The sequence below is a fragment of the Ambystoma mexicanum genome, chromosome 1q, assembly GCF_040938575.1.
Source record: "Ambystoma mexicanum isolate Mex_15411 chromosome 1q, UKY_AmexF1_1, whole genome shotgun sequence".
Taxonomy (NCBI): Eukaryota; Metazoa; Chordata; class Amphibia; order Caudata; family Ambystomatidae; genus Ambystoma; species Ambystoma mexicanum.
In genome coordinates, this window is record NC_090922.1 from 960693586 (window position 1) to 960714313 (window position 20728).

A 20728-nucleotide genomic window follows, 5' to 3' on the forward strand; every position below is an offset into this window, starting at 1 on the left:
GGAAAAGATAGGAGAAAGGGGGAGCAAGAATCCTTTCCTCACCCCAGAACGAAGCCTAGGTTTAGAAATAATGGCCTCTGCATAAAGGGCTATGTTACCCCTGATCTCCCACCCCCCAATCCACCTCTTTGCCTACCCCCATTGGAGTGTGGTGGGACAGGGCACCCTAGTTCATTGGAGGGTTTACTGTAACAAAGGACGGAACTGGGACATAAAACAATGATTGCACTGGTGCATTGTTTCTTTCTCCGATGCAAGTTTTGAGATCTATCTGGGAGTCTTACCTTCCCATCAACCGACATGAAAACTGGGAAAGGAGCGATATTATTTCATCAAGCATCATCTGCTGAAAGCTGAACAATCCACAGGGAACCATCCCTTTACATTAAGCTTGCATTTTGCCTTTAGTTACTGCACATTAGAATATGCCTACTTTAACTCTACAACACCTATGATGATCATTCTCCCTCATACTTTCTCAAATCTTTTCTATGCATTTATCTTATTTTCTCATCTAGGTTGTATAGGTGATACATACACTCCCTCCCATTTCACAAAATTTGAAGCACACTTTTGACCAAGGATTACCTCATTAGATTTGCCTACTGCACTTCTGCTTTAACTCTACCCATTTTAACTTTTATTCATGGTTGGCTTTGATCGAAAAGCATTGGCACCATCTCCCCTTTCACTAAATAAATGTCACTGCTTGGAATCAGTGTACATCGTCTCTTTATTGCCCAGGTAAATGTCTTTCTTAGGAAACTGACTTGCATTGCATGAGTTATCACACCCAACCTTACACACCTAAGGAATGCTCTTAATGTGTGCTTGGGGACCCTGTCTCTGAAGGATTAATCAAAGACCCAGCCTTTTGAATACTGATTTGATGTGTCTTTCTAATACTAGAGTACGGTTTGTTTTGGTTCTGCATGGTAATACCGTTTTGTCTCCCTTTCCCACAGCATCACCTTCATTCACTGAATACATAGCCCACTATTGGCACCGAGACCCTTGTCAATTGGGCTTGCCTTTTCCAGACTACAGGAACTTTAGCAGGCGAGTGTGTTGAAGTTACCATTTCCTATAAATACCACCCAAAACTATCAGGAACATTTGAAGGCCATCACCCACCCATAACTAGCCTTAATCTCCTCACCACACTAAAGATAACAGGAACCACCTAAAGTGGAGTTAACCTTTGATGACCACATCTTTCTCCTGATTTACTCAGTATTTCCTAACAGCTACATATATCTTGCCTCCATCCCTGAAAACTTGTTCATACAGACATGTGTTATTTTACACCAATGTTTGCTACCCAAGTTTGTTCCACTTTGAACACCCGTTCTCCTCCCAAGTGACCCTTTCCATCCTTAGCATTCCCTTTTTCCTCTCCTCCCACAGAGTATGGTCTGGTTTAACGCCTTTGGATGGGTCACAAGTCTCTCATACACAGATCAGGACTCAGAGCTTCAGGATCACTATGGTGGCAATCCGTGCAGTACAAAAACCAATGATTTGGTCTGGCAAAAAGATTTACGGTTCAGAAATTAGGAAAGCAAGCCCCAAGGTATTAGACCATACAAGATATGTTTATATATCAATTATTGCAATCCTATAACATTTGTCAATTTTAATGCCACAGAACATATGCAGCATGTGCTTTAATTTGGTAGGATAGTTTGAAAAACCATTTGTCAATAATGGCAAATTTCTATTAACAATTATGGGAGAAGTAAAATAAAATAATGTTGAACCTAGAAACATGGAGAGACCCATTTCAGTTAAAACCCTACAGACAGGAAAAGCTCTGTGGATTTTGGAAGTCTGCAGGGGGACGGGGGGTGGCACCTGTCAGAATGGGTGAGCTGAGTGAGATAATACCCTGAGAGGGGAGGAATTCCCATGGGCCTTGTCCAAGAGGAAGCCTTAAGCAGACATAACCTGAAGTAGACCAGATTCCATGAGACTGGTCGTTAGCCAAGACCAATATGCCTACCTGACTGGTGAAAAGTACATGAAAGCTGTGAGTGAACATGCTGATTCAGTGCCTTCAAAGAGAAATCCAGAAGGGAGTATAAAAGCCCCAATGCAATTAGATGCATGCTCCCAAAAACCCTTTATTAGCAGGTCCACAGAAAGTGTGGGGTGGGGGCTGGAAGGGAGTCATTGGAGAATGCTGCAGCATTTTTAGAGTGAAATGCCCTTTACTCTCTTGCCATATTCAAAGTTCCGGGAGAACAGATTTAATCTAGAACCGTACAGCAATTCAGCACAGAACACCCAATGTCTTATAACCATAGCTAAATAAATTAAACTCAGTGTTTCACATGTGTAGTCAGAAACCGAGGTTATGAGGCAGTGTGTAACGTTCCACAGCCTAACAGTGGATAAAAAGATCATCTGTGAAGCCCTAAGTGATCCAAAAGGCATATTGGGAAACCCCACACTATCCTAGATACAATTCAAATTCTCTTAATGAGATTGCTCAGAAGGGGGAGAGCCCTATATTGTGCATCAATCTTATGTGTGAACAGCACTATATACATACAAGATACCATACACCCGTTTAAAATATATATATTTTTTAAACTTAATGTAGTAGTTACATTGATCCTCTGTGAAACCTTTCTCCGATAGTAACACTTATTTTATTTGGTGTTTTGGTTTATATCAAACCTTTCACCATTAAAACAATGCAATGTATATATGTATTTAAAATATGCAATCTAAACAATCTTGCGTTAACCTAAGTTAATTATATGAAGCTCCCTACAATAAAATGCAGTCAGTTAAAATATGTGGATGAAAGTTTACAAACATACTACCCCTAGGACATAGCAACCTGCTCCACACTTCACAGAGGAAATCTAGATTTAAAAACCTCAGATCATGAACAAATCTGCCAAAAGTTTCCTTTCTCAAATTATGTGAAGATTCACAATCCAGATACAAGTGTTTAGAGTTTCAATTGCATTTTCATTAGTATATATTCTGCAGGATCTCAGGGCACTAGCAATTTTATTCCAAGCTCCCTTCACATCGATTGTCAATGTTGTATCAAACCAAAATCTCTGTACAAGGGAACTGGATACCATATTGTTTGTAAATAATATGCAGGGTAAATGATCAGGCAAGGAAGACTGAGCAATTCCATGTTGTTCATATCTCTATCCGAAAATGTTTATTTTGTTAACTACCTCCTTCTTGAAAATTACAATATTTTCCAGGGTCACTTAATCTCTTCCAATTGTCTACATGAAAGCAGATTTTTCCTTGCAAAAAAACAAGCAATGTTGTAATTTCTTCAGCGTGCTATACTTCTTGACATCCCCAAAAGTAAACTTTATTTTGGCATACATCATAATTGTATGCTACAATACAACGTACTTCAAAGAAATAAGGGCAGCTCACTACGGATAGCTTGCAACTAGGTACTTTGCAGTAGATTCCACAGATCGCTTCAATACATAACTTGGGGAATTACTTTTGCCCGATATATTTACCAAAGTGATCGGAGTATTTTCTGCATTTATTGTCCAGTGTAAATCCAGTGTATTGTCCAGTGTAAATCATTTAATTTAAAGGTGGATGAATTTAATTTGTGAACGCCCCCTTTGCTTACCTTATTGATTGAATACACATGCAAGCCTAAAAACACACTCCTTCACTACCTCCAGTACCTAAGCCTCTTGTTTCCATACTAAAGCTCTTTTTAGGATACTGGCTCACCGCTTCTAAGCTTTTTTGCTTTTGTCAAAAAGCACTGCGTCAGTTTAAGCTGTCCACGGGATTCTTAGGTCACCCAATTTCAGAGGATAAATATTCAAGTTCTGAAATTGATCAATCAGATCCATCAGATAATAGTTAAAAAGAAAGTGCAAGAATACCTCCATGCTGGACTCTCTCCCAATTGGTATACACATTGACAAATTCCCCTACCCATTCAATTTAACTTGCTTAGTGATACCTTCATGAAGGAGCATAAGTAGCTTAAACCGCATTTCTGGGATATTTTACTTAGCCACCTTTTCCAAGAAAATGTGTTAATGATGTCATAGGCTGTCAGTCTAGGCAGGGGTGATGCAGTGGCTCTTTCCACAGATTCTTGCTGTAGGGAGTTAAAAGCTAATCCACAAATATGAGTTCCAATCCCTTTTCGGAACCCATTTGTTTAAAATGCAATACGCCCGAGTCAGTGCCTGGCGCTTTGGGGGACTGGATGGGCAGAAATTGGCTGAAGCTTAATGGGGACAAGCCTGAGGTTTGGGTGGTAGGTTCCTTCCCTAATCCTGCTCTCCGGCCGATGGCACCGGGGGATTTTCCCCTCTCGGGGTCACCTTATCGTCTACACTCTCCATGGCTGTTTAGGTCGGGTTAGTGTGCAGGGCTGGTCATTTCCATTTGAGGTTTTTGCGGAAGGTGCTCCCTTTTCTGCCATGCCATCTTATACCTTAGGTAGCGGCCTCTCTAGTGTTGAGTCGCATAGACTATTGTAATTCTTTGTTTTTGGCTCAGCCAGTAGAGCTGATCCAGTGGCTTCAGATACTGCAGAATTTAGCAGCCACGGTGGTCACCAACCCTCTGTATGGCACCCATATTACTCCTGTTCTTGGCTCCCTCCACTGGCTCCCTGTTGATAGGCATATAGAATTCAAAGCCCTCTGCCTAGCCCAACAGGCATTCTATTGCCAAGGTGCAGACTATCTGGGATAAATGTTCCCCATACCTTCCAACCAGAGCTCCACTCAGCCTAAGCTTGCCTGATCTATTTCTAGAGTCCGCCTTCCAGAAAGCTATGGAATGCTATCCCTTCTGCCCTGAGAAGCAATCCAAATTATCTGAAATGTAGGCGCTCTCTGAAAACACTCCTGTTCCAAGTATGGTGTGCTGTGTAGCTGTCCTGATGCTCAGTGCCAAGATGCCAACGAGTGCTTTAAAAAACTCACTAACATAATACCCAATTTTATTTTGACGAAATATCCAGCTTCGTGAGTAGGTACAAAGCAACTATTTTACCTGAACTGACTAACCCAAATATTAGTCGATAGTATATTGAATCTACACAGGATCTTTTCTTAAAAATGATTATAGCTAGGTTGTTCTCCCATGATGGGATTTAGTTCTGCTAAATGCAGTTATTTATTAGTGCTGCGAATATAACTGACCATTCTACAAGATTCAGGTTAAAGAATGCAAGATTACCACCATCAGGACCGGCAGTCATTGAGATTCATTCATTTTTTAAATGATATTCAAAATATCTTCCTGCACCATTTCATTATATGTGGGGAACTACCAATTTTCGCCCTTTATTTTCATCCCCATTGCATATTTCTGAGCAAATGTATCCATGCATCTTTAGAGATGGGGTACAATTGGACTATCCTTCATGTGACTTGCTGACCTCGCTACCAAATCCCAACATTTTGGGGGTTCCATTTCCTTCTGCCTTTTGAATTTTATATAGATTTTTTTGTTAAAATCTGCAAGATCTGCAAATTCTTATAGGCTGTCTTTCTTTCGCAACCCTTTTTTGTTCTATAAACCCATTACAAACCTTTTCAAGATCTCCAATTTATTTCCTTACTTTTGTTTTTATATATATTCTATAAGATTGGATTGAAGGTCCTCAACCCCTTATTTACATTAAGGTCTGGCATTTTGCTTTAATAGCACCATTTGCCTGCTTTTACCTAGGGTATAGTCCAGTGATGTTAAAAATGCATTGAATTTTGCCATATTTCTGAGGGACCATTCAATTCTTTTCTTCGACTTGTTTATCTCTAGAAACCCCATATCACAAATAGAGTTGTTTATTAAGACATTTCCACTGGTCATGTGCGTTGGTTTCCATGGTCTCAAGATGATGCATCTAATCAACCAAGGCTGAGGAATCCCAATATTTAGTCAACATCGGTTCCCGTTTTTCCAGAGCCAGGTATATCCACTTTAGTTCAACCATTCAACATTGTCATGTCCCGTGCTTTCATAAATTCTGCCCATTCTATTACAAATTGATTGCTTTGCTTTTTTGGGTTCTATGTGAAAATACCTATTGTAAAGGTCTCAAGAGAAAAAGAATGATTCACAATTCCCGATTTTATATTGATCGGAAAATCAGCATCGAGACCTTTACAATGTGTTTTTTTGTAAATATTCAGGGGGGTTTCACTCTGCCGATACCCCATTGTTCCTCTCCCCCACGCTTACCCTCGGGAGTCCCCAGCTCTTAGACCCAGCCCCTTTCCTCAGCCCCCAAAAAACACACACACACACACTCGTCCTGCACTTCCAAGTCCAGACATGTCAGTCAGCCCCTGTGTGCACTCGTGTGTGGCAGGGGAGTGACTTTTCCATTTAGAAAGACTGCTCTGTGCATTCACGGAGCAGTGTTTCTAAATCGGTTTTTAGGAGAAAAGAGCTAAAGAAAAAGAGGTTTTCACCTAGAATGCTTTTTTGAGGGAATCACACATTTATATTAGGTTTTCCCCCTATCCTTATTTAAGTATATTTGTTTCTGATCCAATGTTTCAGGACAGCTTGCATTAAGGTCACCTGATGCTATCACTGTGTGGATACATATTCTGCTCCACATTCTCCAATATTCTGCCTAGGTAATCTCCTATTGACAATCTTTCAGCCACATCAGGTCGAATATAAACATCATATTAAATCCTGCTGACCAGTAGGTTTTCTTGAAAGCAGAATGGCAAGATGTGGGATTTTACTTTTAGCCTAGCAACCCCACATAAGGTTTGTCCCTTTTCCCTTATTTGGCCAGATTTAGATAGCAGGTATATCCATCAATATAAAGTTCATTTTTCACCCACACTTCTGGAGGCCAAAAAATGAATTCCCACTCAGAAGATTTGAGTAAAATGTTGGCCCACAGGCAAACAAGTAGCAATGTTAAAATAAATTTAAATGCACATAGTTGGTTAGAAACGGTTATATAGATGTAGTTGATTCTGAATATGTGTATGTGCTCTAAATATATGAGAGATCTTTAAAGGCAGGTCAATTTTTTGGTTGACAAGCTGCCGGTGATTGTGCGACATTGCTAGTGACTTCCACAGCATTACGATGTGGGGACCACATTTTGTTTTGATTAATCTTTTAACAAAAATAAAATCCTAACGTCATACACAGCCTGTTTCTTGTTACAGAATTGCAGGTTGGGATTGTTGCAATATGCGATGTTGCTCTGGCAAAGTTAAATATTGTATTCAAAGAATATCCAACTGACCAGTAACCAACTACAGTAGTTACTTTCTCACAACAAACGCACGCCTCTAATGTGTGTGCAACTCTGGGTCAACAACTGCTCGTTTACTACACAATTTGGAACATTGTGCAGGAGTCAGTATCAGCACGAAGATTTGTAGATACCAGTCAAGTTTGAATCCATCGTTGTGTTTGCAAGTGAGCGATTTGTGCGCCAAATGGGCAGTATTTTCATGCAAGTTAACACGACTCGGAATATACAAATGACAACTACATCTTCCTGCAAATGTGAGGAAAGATTGCAAGACACCTATTTTTCTTCAGACCCATTGGTATGCTAGATAAGAAAACGGTCTTTGGTCAGTACAATATTTGAAATCGATGTGTAGGCTATATGCATTGTACATAGTGCAGCTAGGAAAATAAAAGCGCAGTTATAGCCAACTAAAAATCCCAGTCTGGTTAAACAGCGAACAAATAATTATTGCTTTATCATGCCATTCATACAATGGCCTTATTAGCTGCACTTCGAATTAAATGCGATTTCATTAAAATCAGGGGAATGCCTTTCATAAACACCTTCAGTATTGGAGGCTAGTCTTCGGCTTTAAAATCTGTTGCTATGCAGTTATAAAGGAAAGCTCATTCAGTCACATGTCAAGCATAGGATGTGACGGTCTGCAACCCGAAGACATTAAGATTGGCATTTCATCTAGTACTGAAAAAGAAAGTGCGCAATAAAAAGGAGTGCATCACTGTTTAAGCCTTCAGATGCTCTTTAAATAAAATCTAAGCCATGCAAAATTTGGTTAAAACATCGTTTTAACTTAGGGTGTAGGCCTAAAATCCTGGGCACAATTGATAATGACGTGTCAGTGCAAATCAATTTCACTGAATTTCCGTTTAAACAGAATTTGCAGTTCTATTTAAGTAGTTCTATAACAATGCAACTTTCATCAAAATTATGTCTGCACAGAGGTGGGTGAGCCAGAGCAAGCCTGGTTAGAGCCATGTGCCGGGCACTGGCTCAGTTTGCGGTCCTTTGGGAAGGAAGATCCAAAATTACATTCATAGTAAATTACTGCTGCCACACCTAGTGACATTTAAAAGGTACTCTACTGCACTGAGCACTTTATGTCTTACCAGGAATTGCACGTCTATGCAAAACTAACCATGTAACCGAGCAAACCTGAAAAATTGCCAACTGCAACCTGGAATCCACACTTGACCAATCTATCCAATCCTGGGCAAATCACTAAGGTTAGGCATATGTCCTTTGTCTGCCACAATTGTATCACTTAGAAGTGATTATGTTAAATGTGTACTATACAAACTGCCACACATATGGTGGGGGAGGGGGTGGGGCAGGGGAAATCTACTAGCCAACCATAACAAAATAAACAGTCGGTGGCCACGTCCAAGCAGAGCACACTATTTCTTACTCACCAAAAGTCAAAAATCAGTAGCCAATGGCTAGTGGTAAGAGTATATTTTTAAGAATGTAGTGTAAATATTTGCTCTAAAGAAAAATAAAATATTGATAATTTAAAATGCGCACAACACATGATGAAATATCCCTGAATTCGCCCATTGCTTGGTAACTTATGAGCCATGTTTCTCTCCTAACAGAAAAAAGTAGATGCTTGTCTAGATGGACGGCTTTCCACCTGCCACACGTTATTTCAGTGTTTGTCCTCAGTATCTCGCTACCAGAACTTATGTTCTGCCTGTGCTCCCAATTGTGCCTTCTGAACGACTGAAGAAAGCTCCTAAGCCTGCTATAAGATCTGCACAATAACCACCTCAAACTCTGTAAAATGGACTACAAGTAGCTGACATTATCACAGTGCTGTTACGTCTAAGTCTTGAAGTACAGTTTCAACACAAAGTGATTTAGAACAACATATATCTGCAGTTTTTATTTGGAATTTCATTTTTCATTCAGGATGATGAAAATGAATCTAGAAGCGCTTGTTTTCCTTAACAGGTTTTTTCATATTTGTAGGATTAGTTTATATTGCGATTTGTGTGCCTTTTAGTTACCTTTATGCAACAGAGCATTTTGTAGTGCCTTAAACGTGTAGATGGGCACATGCATATCAGCTAAAGATATGTGGTTAAGTGTCTTAAGTGCAGACTGAAACCAAATCCCATTTTACAGAAAGTGTGTGTGATTCTGTACAAATGTTTTAATTTCACAGAGTCATATCTTGTTAATGCCAGGCATACCGGCGAGACGCCAGGTACTAGTTTCCAGTTACGGTGCTATGCGGCAGGACACCAGGTGTGGATTTGTATTGCGCAGGGTAGGGGGGATGCTGCAGTGTATCAGATTTTTATTCTAGAGTTTTAGGGGGAAGGAGGAGCAGTATGTGTTTTGTTTTTGAGATTGGGGAAGAAGCTGGCAAGGTATGCATTGTCAGTTTTGATCACATCTGCCTCTTCGTGCCAAGCCAGGCCCCATGGCTGAACTCCGGCTTGGCTCTACCAATTATTCAGACCCCACCCCTACCTCAATGTCTGCAATACACATTGGAGATATGGGAAAACGTTGCATATGTTGCCCTCGCTTCAAATCCTGAAAATGCATATGTGGACAGAATGTATTGGTCTATTTATAAAGGTTTCTACATAGCTTATAATTTTTAAAATTACTTCCATCCCACAAAATTATTTGTTATTTTGCGCAGAATGCAATAGAATTTCGGCATTGAAAACATCAGTAAGTAAGCAGAGCGACACTCTGTAAACCATCTAATTGTCTTGATAATGATGCAGCCAATCCATCGCAATTAACGTTTGTCAAATGCATCACAGGCATTTTCAGGAGTGTCTATTAACTGTTGATGGGGTGTGGATGACTAGAATGCTGACAAAGAACTGGGAAGGAGTGATTCGTAGCATCACACCATGCATCCCTCGACACCCTGTACGAATTACTGTATATTTTATCACTAAAAGCTACTTTACCAATGTTGCAATTCGTAGTGCCATTTGGACTGCATTTCAGGTAAATCTTACCACTTAGGATATGTCTGTCCCATGAGCCAGCATTAATCTGAAAGGACTTGACAACTATTCGAAGTTGAACAATTAGGTGCCAGTCAAGTGAAAATAGGAATGTGTGCCATTATATAAAAATGAGTATTTACTTTCACGCATACCACGAGGTACTACTTTCACTAAGAAGATACCAAATGCATTCTTCATTATTTTACTTTAAGGATATTACAGTGCTATGGTCAGTTTATTGCCACATTTATAATTTGGAAAGTCATGTGAATGTTCCGAGAACGTCTTGAGTTCCATAATTGACTGTTGCCTAGTCTCTCATAGTTTGGCATGGAATGTATTATTGATGTAGGGCTTAAACTCCCTGGATATGAAGGTACTGTGTACACCCACGGCTTCCTGATGCAGTGCCTGTCAGTCACAAGGGAGGCATTTACATGTTGAGCATGACTTGGTAGACATTTCCTCCAATATACGAGGGCCTTAGACAACGAGACCAGGCTGAGATTGTATTCAACAAAGTGCGAGATGTTTGTCAACTACAGGTGAATCTGGTGTGAAAAAGATGGGTGTCACAGAATGGTTTAAGTAATCCGTGTTTTGCTATTCTCGTTCGGATATTTCATATTACTTGGTAATGTGTGCTGGGTTGATAAGGAAACATTTTGGGCAATATGAATTGCTGCACAATTTAAAATACAAGTTTGACTTCGAATGCCACACTGGTATTTTTTTAATCGAATTTGAATAGAGAACAATTAGAATGAGTTCGGCATAAGCGTTTCAGTAAGTTGTACAATGGATCACTGAATCTGAAAAATGTATGTGGCTAATTCAGAAATACGCCCCTGTAAACCTGTGCTTAGGTTTTGTTTTAGTGCCTAAACTATTGCACTGGAGTATAGCAAAGAGTGATAGTGGATGCAGCTTCTGGGTGTTTGAATGTTTACACACCCATTCACCACCTCTTGCCATGCCAACAGCTTTGGCTTGTAGATCGGTATTAGATGGGCATTTTCCAGGCACTCCTATACCCAGGTAGTGCCATTATGGCAATGATTTAGCTAGGTCTACCACTAGACACAACTGTTGGCTTTGCCAATGCTTGTTTGATGTGAGGCGCACAGGTTAAGAGTGGTATTAAATAAACTCTAAAACCAGATTTACGAAAACAAAAACAATCAAAAAATAAAAGTGTTAAATGGTGACAAAATCTATTCAACTTGCCCAGATACACAAAAAGACTCACTTAAACCCAAAGTTGTTTGCTGGATATGGTGGAGTAATGTCCTCTGAAGTAGCTTGCTCCATGTCGGAAAAGGAAAAACAGCTTTAAAGTATACAATTGCAAATAATCCTGTGAATGACTCAAGTGTTGTTCTGAATTCATATCACGCTACTGCCCACTAGAAGAGCAATTTACAACTTAAGCGAGTGGGTCCAAATTATTGCTGGGAAAATAATTTTAATTGCGGTCTCGTAGGCTATGCACACACACCATTGCCCTATAGCCTCAGCGTAGCCCCAACATAAATAATTTCAAGTAAACGAAGGATAGCCATTCCTAAGCAATTTTAGCTTCCAAGACTGAACTTAGAACGATTTTTAGAAAACATTCTATATATCCGTCTAATTTCATGATTTAATATCGATTCAATCTCTGACAAGAAGCAAAGAGGGCAAAATGTCCAGGTTTAAAAAAGCTACTTCTTAAAATGAGATGTTTAAAAAAGTTACTGATAAGGAGCCAAGAAGTACACTATCACAACCAAATCCATTGGATTAGGCATTGCTGAATTTTCTTTTATTCTGAATTGCAACTTTGCCGATTTTACCTCTTATTCTACCACAGAAAGCAGGGTGAGGACCCCCACAACCCAAAAGCCAGCCTTCCATCGCCCACCAACCCTTGTACATACCTTACCCATTCTTACTATCTGTGGTATAAAAACAAAAAAAGAGGCAATACATTTGGCAAAAATCCATTTGGAAAAGTTGGCATTCGGCAAAAGTGAGAAACACCAATCCGGTAGCATCCAATCAATGGTAGCCTAACTTCTTGTGCTAGGCTCATAATGCCAATTATATGCTGCCAGGTTTTGCCATTCTAAAGCACTGAAAAAAATGGGATTAGCAAGAGGATGTCAACCTTGAATTCAATCAGAATGCCTGCCTGCAATGCAGTTGACACTCGTCATTGGCCTCATTAATAGCATTGACTTCAGAAGCAGCCGGCAAAGATTAAATTACTCTAAAAAAACAAAAAAAAACCTGCAGAATAGAAAACTCCTTTTGTTAAAACATTGTGTCTTCACATTTCTGGAAAAACCGATGATTAACAACCAACAGCATATACAAATCAAAACAGTCTTTCAAAGTGGAAAATAGTACACAGACAGTCAAAATGTCTCCTCCCTCATAACACACCGGCTCTGGGAAGATCATGTTTAAATTGCACATTCAATGTTACCAGCAATGTACAATTTAGAAACTAAAACTCCAAAATAAGTGATCCTTCAATTTCAGTTCCATAAATGTTCAGTTTAATCCTGCAACAAGTAATCATTACAGTAGTTTGCAGTGAAAAACAACTGCAGGTAGGCATTTCTAGCTCCCACCCTAAAAATAGTTGAGTACTTCCAACTACAGTTCCTAAAAAAATGTATTTTTTCATTTTCGTTTAAACAGACAATGCATACAACAGCTTATTTTCTGACAAATTGCCAATAGCCTTAAATACATAGGGAGGTGTTCATTACAGTTTGGGATTATTGCCTTCCTCAAACTTCTTGGGATCTGACTCAATCGATAACTTGACGCAAAGTACATGTTTTGCAATAATGATCACTCCCTCCGTCTAGAAGGTTTATAGATCAAAGCAAACCACATTTATCAATGAAAATATACTCTGCTCAAGCAAGATACAGGGCTGTGAACTGCTTCTTCCACGGAGATCTGCAAGTAGCACTTAAAATCATTGAACTTAGTGCCTTACACAGACCTATTAACTTTAATACTTGTTCTAAGGGCATTCTGCTTACAAACAGTACAGAAGCAGCATGAGAAGTTACTGGATCTCTCAGTTCAGACACTTTCTGAAGAAGAAATCAACGGATGAAAATTATTTATCAATAAAAACCCAGCAGTGCCCCCCAAGATATAAGTGGCTATACATTGTTTAGATTACAATCAAATTTGGGTGGCCAGAAATGTGCCCCTTTCTTCATTCGTAAAAGCCCCATTTCCCTTCACCAGTAACCAGTCGTATGCATAACTAGGCAAAGATCGTTTTAAAACTTATGCACTAAATTTCCCTGGGTGGCCAGACAAAAAGATTTTTCTAAACACATTTTCATGCAGGTTTTTAAACAAATTCATGAATAAATTACTACTGGTTCGTAATTCAGGACAATCAAAGTGACAACTAACTGCGCAGGAACATGCAAAATACCCTTCTAAAAAGGAGTACAATTGATAGTACCCAGCCATAGACATCAAGGAAAAAAGCAGAATATTCTTACCTTGAGCAGGGTCCGGAAGGCCAAACTCTAGTGTGTATCTTAGAATGAAGTTGTTATTCCAAACATATAATTGGTTATCCCTAGGGTTGTAATCCACTGCAGCGATGTACTGGTACTGATTTGGAAAAGGGACATCTACAGATTCCTCTCGGTTTAGTTTGGTGTTGTAAATGTAATCGATTGCATTTTTCCCTGTTTCACTTTCATTATCTTGATAAACCGATCGGACAACATAGAGCACTCCACAAATCATAAAAGCATTTGATGCTGCCCGTTTGTCATATTTGGTTTCCCATGTGGCTTCAAACCGAAGTGTGTAAGGGTTCAATTGGCTAATAACAATCATTCCATTGTTTTGTTCAGTAGCATAAATAACCCACAAACCATTTTCATCAACTGCCAAATCGATATCAGTCTTTCCCCCCCATCTGTACGGAGAAGTATCATGGTAGTTTGCATAGTTGATAATTGCCTCACCGCTCTTTATCCTAGTCCTCAGATCAAATTTAACGATGTTCCTTGTTCTCTCTTTATTAAAAAACACTGCGCCATCGTAGACAACAAATCCAGTGCCATCCACTCGATTGGGAAGTTTATACGTTGTTGTTTGCCGACTGTTTTGGAAATCTTCCAACGAAGCATATTCCACCAAAGTATCTGTACGATAGGGAGTCCACGGCATGAAATAGATTTTGTCTGCTGCTTGCAGAGGGTCTTTGCACCAAGCACCAGCCTTTTGCTCAGCTTCATAGATATATGAAGAGTCCACAATTGCTTTCAATGTTCCAGGGCAAACAAAAACTAGCAATCAGAGACAAGAGACAAGAGTTAATACCAATCAGACATGACAGATGATAAAAATACATTCAGCATCAAAGCAGACTTGCTTCTTTGGAAACTTTTTCAGTTTCATAAAGCAGCAGCTTCTTCTCAGTTTCAGTCTACCCATTCCCTCCCCCTTAAGAAGATGGGAGAACACAAGTCTTTATGTTTCTGACAGACAATTGCTGCATCTCTTCAGTTCCCAGAGCTTGCAACATCCTTCGGTTGTCCACATTCATGTTTCTGGGAAGGAGTGGTGGTGGAAGGGGCACATAAACGGACGCTCATCATTCAGCCTTTATTGCCAAAACGGCTGCATGAGCAAGTGTTGGAAAAAGACGAATGAAAGTTGCTGCAGGTGCTGAAACCTTTGTTCTACATTTTGTCAACACCGAAATGTCTACATCGATGCATCAGAACATTCAATGCATAGTCCCAGGATGTTGGGTTGAGAAAGGTGTGCCCCCAGGAAAAAGCAACAAGACTTATCTGCTTAAAAAGGGTTAACATATTTTGTGGGAAAATCAAATGCCAAACTAATGCTTCTGTAGTTTATATTCTTAAATGCATGTGCATCATTTACAAAGACACATTTTTGACGTTTAGGTCCTTTTATTGGTAGTGCATTTTTGATTTTTTAAAAATTAGAACAGAAAAACATGCCAAATAAATTACACATCGCTGTGCCTATTCATTTCATAATACAAGCAGACATCTTAGGAACACCACACCGGTAACAATGGGGGAAAAAATGGAACTGGAAAACGTAACTGAAGCAGTGAATGAAAACACCAATAAATCCTCTGACCAACATGCTATGGTGAGAGTTCTGGAAGCAGAGCAAACTGAAAAGGATTATAGTTGAGAAAATATTTAGCAAAACAAAAAGATACTCGGTCTACTAAGACATGAGACACTGCAACCCTGCCATGAACTCCAAACCATCAGATCTCAAATGTAAACAATTGACTGGTTTGTGTAGGGCTCTATTGGCTACCTCCATTTCAGTGTTTTGGGAGAAAGACTTTACATCCATATGGCACATACAAGGAGCCAGGGGTTGATTGCTTAAAGTATTTACCTTTTTGTTCCACTTCTATTTTCAGCATTGGAAGAGAAAATGGAGAATGCAAGGAGAAAAGAAAACAGATTAACATGAATTGACTTTTTTTCTCTAAAATTCAATTTGCACAGACGCTAAAGGCAGGGGAGCAGAAAAAAAGGCTGCTATAGTGAAACGATTCATGAAGACAGCACAAGCCAATAATCTAGTGGTGAAGAATTTTAAGTCATTTGACTGCTGCTTGAAAGCAGTCTGGCAGACAGCGAAATTAATTGTAGGCTTCGGATACACAGTTTATAAAACTGTGCATCTTTAGGGAAGCATACATTCTAAAATCCAGACTTCACCATGTCCTACAAAAAGCCGATCTGCAACTGCTACTTGGCAATTTCATACAAGAAAAATCGCTGGCTTATTTTGCAACAATTACTTTACTATTTATTTGGATGTCATGTGTCTAGAACAGAGGCACTTGGAGTAACAAACAGGCTGGGCAACCCCTGCAGTCAGATTGGAAACTTTCGGAACAATGCAAACATTGGATGGGTGGTTAATGAACTGGAGGTTAGGGCTGTATATAAACCAGGGACACTTACAGAGGATGACTGGCAAGTGCAGTGGCGGGGTTCTAGGATAATCTTGTTTGAGAGCGTGGGAGACGCTTCAAGTTGAGGTGGCACGATGTCGATATGAATGAGTGTTTCTGTTAATGTCTGGAACGAGGGAGTTCCAGTGAAGCGAGACAATGCGAGAGAAGGTGCTGAAGCAAGATCGTGCACAAGGTGGAGGGAGACATGGTATAGATTGAGGAGTGTGTTTGGAGGGAGACATGGTATAGATTGAGGAGTGTGTTTGACCAGTGGAGTAGCAGGATACAGGATGCCATAGTGCCAGATAGAGGGGCAGGGAAGACCTTGAATAGATTGGTCTATGAGACATTTCTCCAGGGATAATTATGGACTGCTGAGTGGAGCAATGGAGTAGCAAGTGAGGCCATGGTTGAGACGAACTGGAGCCAAGGTAACAGTAGCATGTCAGATGTAAAGGTTTGGGTAGCTAATCTGAGGGTTGAGGTAGGTCTTGTGAGTGTTGGGGGAACGGGGGGTGGAAGATTGGGAGAGTTGATGCGAGTGGCAGTGACTTTCAAGGTGAAGTGCTGGGTAGTAAGATTGCTGTCTAAGAGTGCTCTGTGGAAGTGTGTGAGGCCAGAGGAACATAGTCAAGGGGAGAAGAGGAAGTGCATTACATGCCGAGGTGTAGATTACTTTGGTTTCAGGGGAATTGACCATAAATGAAAAACATCCAGTGGGAGGGTGAGGCTATTGATGTTAACAGGGGCAAAATGATGCAACTGTCTGGCAAATGCCCAATACTTCTACACAAGTAAAAATTGCTGGTTTTGCCAAAGCTTGCCAACAATACTTCAGAGACAGACACGCATAGAGCCTTTAAATCGAGTGGCTGAAGGAACATCTGGTTTGGAAAAAATGTTATTACACCAGTAGCGGGTCTACAACTCCAATTAAGTAATTAACTCAGAAGACTGTGAGTGCAACATTTGATGGTAAGGCTTCATTAAAGCAAGGATTAAGAGTTTCATGAAGAGGTGCCTTGGGTGGGGATGAAAAACTGGGTGGTAATGCCATAGGGATTACCATGGACAGTCAATTGATAGTCAAATAACCAAACACCACCTCCAAGTTTTGTGTTCCTTAGTCATGTGCCATTTCTCCCCATTTGTACTCTAATGCATTAATTGTGGCTTATAGGTGGCTCTAACGCGCTACCTATAGACCAAACAAAAAATTGATTTACAGCAATTATTACAGCACATGGAAGCTGGGGGGAACCAACACACTTTCGATAACCAATAAGGTGTACAGGGCGATAAAGAGGCATCAGGAATGCACCTTGAAGGGCGCCTACTAGGAAATGAGTATTATTAGATGTGCCAGTGTGCCATGAAATAATGAAGTAATGGTAAAAGAGGTAGGAAGCAATCGGGCAGAAGCAAGATCTTTGCGATTTCAGGGCAGTGAAAACTCGAATGAAGGGTTGGAGAGATCCAGTTTCAATGGAGTTACTGTTCCAGTTCAAGCACGGTACCACAAAGACCATAGAATAAGGGGGCAGGAGAGAGACACCGGCCAATAGCTGGGAAGTATCCTTGAAGATGGCACTACAGCTACCTTGCAACAAGCAGGAAAGTTGACAGTACAGATGGAGAAGTTCAAAGTGGATGAGACGAAGCATCAGGTTATTGGTGCGAACACTTGGATAGTCATCTGCAGCACAAAGGGCTGATCCGCTTGAAAATGGTAGACATTCTCCAGGTGAAGGCGAGTAAAAAGGAGCAATGGCTAGAGGGGTTTGGAGCGAGCTGAGGCAGGGAACAAAGGGCATAGTGTACCAAAGATAATTGCAATTGTGGCACAAATGTAAAAGGTAAGGTTGTTTCATAACTGAGGATATAGTTAGTGAGCGGGGTAGTTTGCAGGGGTTGGATCAGAGTAAATTAAGTAGGTGGATAAGTTCCATGTAGCAATATCCAATTAAGTCCCTCATTAGAGCAATGGGAGCTTCTGTAAGAAGGGAGTTTTGGAGAAGGTCATTATCAAGGAAGGGGTTTACTGGGGAAGAGTACGGCAAAGAGGTGGCAAAAAAAAACTGCGTGGCAGTGGACTCAAAGGAAATAATTTAGATGTGGGAAGAGGACAACAGGGATAGTCCTATTGATCTAAAGCCAAGTATCCCCTCCTCAAAGTTGACATATTCCCTGAAGGTGGAGGAATCAGTGAAAGATAGCAGGGGCCTGTAATGTAAAGGGAGGTAATCCAAGACTGTTATGACCATGCCTTTGATAAGTGGTTTGTGCAAGTCAGTGAAGGATGGAGGTTTGCATTGCATATTGATTGGGCATTCCCAAGTACATGTTAAGTGTAGTGTGAGGGAAGTTGGGGGGTTGAAAAGCGACCAGTGGCAGAGAGACCGATAAAGTTGGAGAAGTAATGACCAGGTTGCTCCCTGTAGGTGACAGAGCATAGTGATTTAAAAAGGTAAGTGGTGTGTGTTGGGTAGGTGAGGAGTAGTGGGGGTTGGAAGAAATTGAAGCAATGCATGGGATAGAAGGAGCCATACAGGTCCAGTGGTGTACCTGCCACTTTCACTCCCTAAAAAGAGGCAAATACTCCTCAAAAATAAAAGTAGGGAGTACCAATACTTGCAACAAAAAATAGGAAACAGACACATGACCTTGTGCTCCTACTTTCACCCACACAGCTCTATGGATAGGTTTGTACAAGTAGTGCAAATGGTACCACATAAAGAAACTATTACTGCCCGATTGGAAGTAGTAAACATGTATCTTTGAATGTGTAGGACTATGTGCAAAGGAATAATTATCTCAAAATCATGTCTGTGTTCAAGTTAAAAAATTTTACTTGCTTGTAAAATTCTCCCATTTGGAATTGGACTTCCATATTACTCTCAATTTAAGAAAATAGGGAGTAACATACTCCCACTTCAACCTCGTATCTGGAGCCCTGTGCAGATGAGAAAGCAGGACTCCTATTAGGTGAAGGGAGGTCAAGAAATTAGTCATGTAGCAACTAAGTGAATACATTCAAGCAATGACATCAGTGGTAAACACAAGGGGAAACAACTAGCCATTACGCCCGTATCTAATAGAAAGCATAAAAAAACAAATTCCAGAAGCAGTCTCACAGGAATATTTGTAGATTTGAACTCGTACCCATAAAATTCAGTGATGCACAAGATAACAAAGTAGACTTGCAAACAATGGAAAGTTTAGGTAGTGATTACAATAAGAATTAATAGTGTAGAGCAGCAGGCTTTACCATTGAACACACATGATAGATGGCAAATTCTATATATTCATGGAAAGGGCTAGTTTATTGTACACAACAAACCATCTTCGTGTATCGTCACCTCCTACAAACTTCCCTTGCCTTAACTACTGAATTTTTAAAGACGCGCAACTGTGTCCCTCCTTACAGTCGCAAGACCAAGCACTTTTTCACTCTGCAACCTTCAATTGCACATCTAGGTGCCAGCAGCAGTACCGAGTTCAGCATACTCGAAGAAAAATGCAGCAAGCTACCACTACTAAAGCAAGAATACACGTTTAGCAAAAAGACTGCCTCTTCATGTACGCCATTAGGAAGATATCCAATGGGAGCTTGGTTTAAAACTGTAAAAGTGAATGACTTCCAAGACTCAGCTTGCAAGCCTCGCAAAATATACACACCCACTCGTATAGCCTGGTAGATTTTATGCAAGTAGGATACCGTTTGCCAGGAACCTGCTGAGTGTAAAGATGGGTTTGAAACCATTTGTTTGCAATAAATGTCAAATGTTTCACAGGGAGCGGCTGGCCCGTGGACAGCCGCATTGCACCAAATAGGAAGTGGGTTTATGGTGACATGTTATGCTATTGGGCATTTGTTTAGCGCCTTTCTTCCATTGGTATGATCTCAAAGCACCGATTTGACAAGGGGGTAAGCTGCATTCTGGCAGAGGAATTGCTTGTATTTCAGATTGTGTGCAGCTAGCCTGATTTTTTCATGCGGATAGCAGTGTTCTAAAACATTTTCGGTGTTCAGGGTGGTGTATATTTATGTGTGCAGCTAGGCCGAATTAAATCAAGGGTTATAGCTTCATTCTATTGTTTGCTGAGGAGGGAGTCAGCATATCGGGGTGGGTTTGAGGATCTGTGCAATTGGAGGTCCCCTGGTTGCTCCTTACCTTTCATTGCCCGTCAAGGTAACCATTTCTCCCGATTTCAGACATTTGGTACTTTAATTCTGCCGTCTCAGTCTACTGTCAAGTTCATTCCGCTTATCAAGCTTAGCAGAATCTTCTGGCTTAACGTTATCAGCATTGAAATGGCTGATTTCCAAACCTTGACTGGGCCAAACAAATTGCAGGTCTAGGAGTCATCCCTGTGCCTAATTCAGTCTGCACTTGCTTGTCGGTTAATACCTTCTCAATGTGCAGTTGCATCTAGATCCATTATATCGGAATTGCAAGTACATTCTAGATACGAGGACTGGGACTCATA

General features: G+C 40.4%; 1 protein-coding gene across 23 annotated transcripts in view; it reads right to left on the bottom strand.

The window, feature by feature from the left end:
- ADGRL2 (adhesion G protein-coupled receptor L2) overlaps positions 1 to 20728 on the bottom strand; it is a 401410-nt gene that overhangs the window by 180362 nt on the left and 200320 nt on the right. For all 23 annotated transcript variants that reach the window (XR_011287781.1, XM_069641616.1, XM_069641615.1 and 20 more), the window contains exon 5: positions 13764 to 14564. Coding sequence is in view for 22 of the 23 variants with exons in the window: in XM_069641616.1 (XP_069497717.1) it covers positions 13764 to 14564 (801 nt within the window). In the remaining variant the exon portion in view is untranslated. The remainder of the gene's footprint in view (positions 1 to 13763; positions 14565 to 20728) is intronic.